General features: G+C 28.6%; 1 protein-coding gene across 1 annotated transcript; it reads left to right on the top strand.

The window, feature by feature from the left end:
* Positions 1–309: 309 nt before the first annotated feature.
* On the top strand, positions 310–4,760 carry LOC139864991 (annexin D4). Its single transcript, XM_071853538.1, has 6 exons — positions 310–396; positions 866–1,038; positions 2,251–2,469; positions 2,582–2,806; positions 2,910–2,981; positions 4,433–4,760. Exons 1-6 carry the CDS (start codon positions 351–353, stop codon positions 4,646–4,648), a joined length of 951 nt encoding a protein of 316 aa, XP_071709639.1. The 5' UTR covers positions 310–350; the 3' UTR covers positions 4,649–4,760.
* Positions 4,761–6,000: the final 1,240 nt, after the last annotated feature.

Below are 6,000 nucleotides of genomic sequence, written 5' to 3'. Positions count from 1 at the left end.
AGGGGGTTTTACTTGGTCGTGCCCTTGGATCGGTTTCAAGGTTTCCTCTCGGGCAGCGATGAGGCGGGGTTATTATCGCTGCATCGGCATAGTCGAAACGGGAGATGATCGCAATGGGTGGTTTAGTCCCCCTCGGGTGATCCCAATAGCAGTCCACAAAAATAAAATAAAAATTAAACTAGTTATTAATAATACATTAATAATAACTTGATTACACAATTCTCATGCTTCACTGATTTAATATGACATATAAATGTCCACCTTATCTCAAGTCCTTTCTGCAAAACACAACTTGCATATATATATCTTTTTATTTTATTTCTCTCAACAAATAAATCATTTTATTTACAATGGCGTTTTCTGATGAACTGAATGTTGTCAACAAAGCCTTCTCTGGTAAATTTTTCTAGCTTCTTTTCACTCTAATCATTAACTTAACTAATTTGATTTCTACATTTTTTTACTTTAAGTCACATGCATGCTTGAGGTGTAACTGTTCTTATAAAAAAAACTAAGCTCGATCATTTTATAGATTATACCTAGTGCACTTATGTAAATGTACTATCTTGTTGTAATTTTACATTGTAAGTAATCAACATATTCATGGCTAGATCGACCATTTTTGCTTATAGAAAATAGATCTATAGATCAAGCGACTTAAAATTCCGATTACTATTACTATTACTATTCTATTTCTGTGATAAAGTACAATCCATTGTTTCTTATATGATAAACTTCGTATAACTATTAGTATTACTATTACTATTACTATTACTATGATAGTATAAACTTAATACGGAGTAATAAGTAATTGATATACATGCTGTCTGATTTATATGTCATTTTAAATTTTAATGTAAATAAGGACTTGGAATCGATGAGAAATCACTAATCTCAATTTTGGGGAAGTGGGATACAAATCAACTAAAATCATTCAGATTAAGGACTCCCCATTTCTTTGGTGAGGATGATCGCTCTTTTGAGAAATTGGTTCAAAATCAAATTAATCTACTCAAGTTCGATTTCTTGCGCTTTAAGGTAATTATTTATAATTTTTATGTTGTCTATATATATATATATATATATATATATATATATATATATATATATATATATATATATATATATATATATATATATAGGGGCAGGATCAATGGGGAAGTAACCAATCAGGAGAAAGCGAGGGGAAGCAAAAAAAAAAAATTTTTGTTTTTTTTTTTGAAATTTTTTTTTCCGGCATCAAGATCACACGAAAATATGAACATTTAGAAGAGACACCTCGTGATGAATGTTATTATTTAGGTGAGAAAATGATCGACAAAAATAACATTCTAGATAATATTGTTCGTGAAGAATATGAACGTTTTTTCATGTTTTGTGAAGTAAAATTTAGCCCGATTTAGAGTTTAGGGTTTAGGGTTTGGTGTTTTGGGTTTATTTCATAAACCCAAAACACCAAACCCTAAACCCTAAACCCTAAACTCTAAACCGTTCGTGTTAAAAACTCAATCTAAATCCTAAATCTAAACCCTAAACCCTAAATTTCTAAACCCTAATATCTAAACCCTAATATCTAAACCCCAATAGCTAAAACCTCAAAATACGCTCGAAAAACACGATAATTGTTATATATTACTTCTTCGAGCGTTTTCCGGCCAAAATAAAAACATTTATCACAAAGTGTCTCTACTAAATGTTCATATTTTCATCTCATCTATAATATTCGTGAACAAAGTTTTTTCAAAAAACGAAAAAAAAAAAAAAAAATTTTGCTTCCCCCGCTTCCCCCCGAATGGTTACTTCCCTCTTGATCATACCAATATATATATATATATATATATATATATATATATATATATATATATATATATATATATATATATATATATATATATATATATATATATATTTTAAGAGACATATATACATGTATATATATATGTATGTATGTATTGTATATAGTATATTGTATATAATTGATGAATAACGTTGATATTAAGCCTAGAACACTCTAAGGTCATTTTTCAAGTTGATTTGTCACTGCAATTTTACTCAAAATATAAATCCATAAAATTAACATAAAACTCTGCATAACTAAGCATACATCTAAATTAAAATTTGTAATCAAACAAATAGTCTAAGAACTACTTCTGTACTCATAACATTACCCCCAACTAATCTTATAAAGTACTTTTCTTCAATTAATTATGACAAGAAAAAAGTATTTTTTGTTTGTTGATTTATATATAGACAGCAATGGTACTGTGGACAATGCATCCATGGGAAAGAGATGCACGTTTGATTAACGATGCATTGTTAGATGGGCCTAAATCTAACAACGTCATCATAGAGATCGCATGCACAAGATCTTCAGATGAGTTACTTGGTGCACGAAGAGCTTATCATTCACTCTTTGAACGATCAATTGAAGAAGACGTTGCTTCGCATGTCACCACCGACGAACGCAAGGTCCTTAACCAACTTCATAATTAAAAGACCAAAAATATGGAGTATTAATTACATAAGTTATGAATTTGTGAATCTTGATTTTTTACGTGGTGTGTTGTTACTTAATTAACAGCTTTTCGTAGCGCTTGTGAGTGCATATCGTTATGAAGGTCCAAAAGTGAACGAAGAAGTCGCAAAATCTGAAGCCAAGATTTTGTACAGCGCGGTGAAAAATGCCGATAAGAAGAACCCTCTATTGGATGATGATGTGGTCACAATCCTGTCTACAAGAAGCAAATCACACATCAAGTCATTGTTTAAGTATTACGTAGATTTGAGTGGTAGCTCTATTGATGTGGTATGTATTGTAATTAACTTTGTCAATTAGACGTTTATGGTTAATTATGTTTTTAGAACATGGCTAATATATAGATCATTCTATAATTAACACTATTTTTCAGGATCTTGATATAAACGTGAGCTTGAAAGACACAATTCAATGCCTATGTACCCCACCAACTTACTTTTGCAAGGTTAGAAATTATTTATTGATTATAAATCAAAGCTCAAGTTCTTTTAGTTTAAGTTTTAACCCTTTATGCTATTTTCTTAGTGATTTGAGCTAAGAGTGTTTATCGGTTCGGTTTTCTATTTCCTCATTTTATTGCGTTCCTTTTTGAAAATTTTGGAGGCAAAATTGAAAACAAATACCAAATCGGAAACCAAATTCGAATTCAGTTAGGTTTCGAACCGAAAAAGAGTAAATCGAATTCACACTGGCTTTCAATTCTTTTGCCCTAATCACTTGATATTGTAGTAGTAATAACTTGGAACAATTGACTAGTAGTCCGTAGCTGCTGTATTATTTTTCTTTTCTGTACACAATTTCATAGTGTTTGATTTTCTGGTTAATCTGGTTAAAACTAAATATTGAAAACTCAAAATTTGATTATTTGAGTTTCAATAATTCGATGATTCAACCCTCTACGGTGATATATGCTTTTTATACATTAATTAAAATTTTGATGGTTTAGATCATTAAGTTTATCTTTTATAACGATTTTACTATTTTAATCTATCTCGTTTAATCATCTAATCTCTAAATTTTAAGTGTTTAATTTTAAGGTTTAATCATAATCAACTTTATTCAGAACTTTTGAATCATTCAGATTATGAACCATTCAACGTTTAATCATTCAATTTTATCAAACGCACCTTAAAAATCTTGAACGGTTACACGTTCAAAAGTTAAAATTTAAAGGAGATCGATATTCTAACAGCCATTTAAATAAAATTTATTTTTTGATATAATAATTCACAACAAAAAATAGAAAATTTTCTAGTAAGTTTAGTTTCTTAATTAAGCCTAAAATATGTCAAAAGATATAAGTATTGGACATGAAAATTTGTTTGGTTATTATGAAAAAAAAATAACAAGTAAAATCCAATATATTACCATATTATATAAATAAGGTTATGTTTGTTTGCTTCTTAATTAAATGATTCAATATTGTTCGCTTAGCATTTAGTGAGTTTGTTTATGACATTTTTAATGTCAAACGATAGATGAACTATTCTACAATTTGAATGGAACTTATTCAACACCTCCATTTGTTTGATAATCTTCTTAAATTAATATAAAACACTTATCAGATAATTATATTCTATTATCTATTCATTTAAAATAATTATATTCTATTATCTATTCATTTAAAAAGATGGACTTCTTTTATAGAATTCATTCAGAATGATAATCAAACAAATTATTATAGTTCAAAACCAAGTCAATCAGAACTTTTAAATCATTCAAATTTTGATCAATTCTGGACTTAATAGTTTTGTTTTATTAAGCACACCATAAGTCTGTTTTAAGCTTTTTTCTTTCTTTAATTTCATATAAAAATATAAATTTGATTTTTTTTTTTTTTTTTTTTGAATCAATTTGTCATTTAGATATGTTAACTCACCAATATGAGAATTATAGGTTATGGAAACGGCTATGGCAAAAGAAGTAGACGAGAACACAAGAGAAGGTCTTACTAGAGTAATTGTTACTCGAGCTGACATTGATATGAAGTTGATCAAAGAAGAATATCGTAATAAGTACACAATCACGTTATCTGAAAAAATCGAAGATGTGGCAAACGGAAATTATAAAGATTTTCTGCTTACATTAATAGCAAGAGAAGAGAATAAATAGGTTTGGTCACTTCAGTTGTTGAAAACAACTCTTTCCAGTATCGACACATTATGCATTCAAATTGTTGGTTTTGAATTTATTTTTATCCAAATTTTTGTAACGAACGTGAACTTTTACCGCATATGTTTGTCCACTTGACTGAGAAATATTTAAGTGAAGCTTTGTGTATGTTTGCATATTTCCAATTTCTATGGAAAAATAAAGGGAAATTATTTGTTTGAATTAGCAAAAATACACTTTTAAGGCTTTTTTTTTTTTTTTTTTGGGGTCAAAATATACTTAATTATTTAAAGTCTTTAAACTACACCATTCGTTCGAACCAATGTTTGTTCGAAAACACCATTATTTGTTTGAATTCTGGATACGTTGTTCATACTCTTCGATGACAAGTAAAAATTTGCACCCCGGGCACTAGATTCGAACCAATTGTTGTTCTAACTCGGTTCAAACAACTAAGTTTGAACCAAATGATGTTCGAACTCAGTTCAAACAATTGAGTTTGAATCAAGTATTATTCTAACTCAGTTCAAATGAGTCCCAACCGAGTTAGAACAACAATTGGTTCGAACACGGCCGTTTGAACTGAATTAGAACAACAATTGATTCGAACTCAATTGTTTGAATTGAGATAGAACAACAATTGATTCAAACCTAGTGTTCGGGATCGGCACAATTTTTTACCAGTCATTGAAGAATGAAAGCCTTTTTATATTTGATGCGTTCGAACAAACATTGGTTCAAGCCGGTGGTGTATATTGGGCTTTTAGCAAGTTTTTTTTTTCTTTTATATATATATATATATATATATATATATATATATATATATATATATATATATATATATATATATATAAAACTGTAATTTTGCATGAATAAAAGGTATAGAACATTTCACAAGTGAAAATATTACGGAGGTTTTATTTTCGGGCTTCTCTTTTTCTATTTTCTTGGGCTCCTTCTTTTCTTTTTTTTTTCTTGGGCCGCTAGGATTATAGGACTGAAGTTGAAAAATTGTAAACGAAATGATCTGCTGAAAAGTTAATGACTAAAAGTAAAAAGTACTCGTAATAGAAATCATTGTATTATTTTATTTATTATTTATTATAATTAATATTAATACATTAATACATCATTATTATTATTATTATTATTATTTTATTATTATTATTATTATTATTATTATTTAATAATAAAAGTGGTGGGGTTTGTGGTCGACCACCCCAAGGACAATAGTTCAAACCCAATTCCAAAAAAACCAAAACACCCCCTCAACTTTTGGACACTTAAAAAAAAAACCCTGTACTTCAGGGGAGTAAACTGTCAATTCTGAAACTTAAAATAAAAACTTCCTC

This window comes from Rutidosis leptorrhynchoides, chromosome 8 (genome assembly GCF_046630445.1).
Source record: "Rutidosis leptorrhynchoides isolate AG116_Rl617_1_P2 chromosome 8, CSIRO_AGI_Rlap_v1, whole genome shotgun sequence".
In the NCBI taxonomy this organism is placed as follows: Eukaryota; Viridiplantae; Streptophyta; class Magnoliopsida; order Asterales; family Asteraceae; genus Rutidosis; species Rutidosis leptorrhynchoides.
Note: the sequence above shows the minus strand (reverse complement) of the source record. Positions and strands in the feature narration are given on the sequence as shown.

Bases quoted from the DNA above. Each gene is read 5' to 3' on its own strand.
- LOC139864991 (XM_071853538.1), top strand. From the start codon at position 351: ATGGCGTTTTCTGATGAACTGAATGTTGTCAACAAAGCCTTCTCTG. The intron at 397-865 runs GTAAATTTTTCT...AATGTAAATAAG, and splicing joins TGTCAACAAAGCCTTCTCTG to GACTTGGAATCGATGAGAAA. The intron at 2,470-2,581 runs GTCCTTAACCAA...CTTAATTAACAG, and splicing joins TCACCACCGACGAACGCAAG to CTTTTCGTAGCGCTTGTGAG.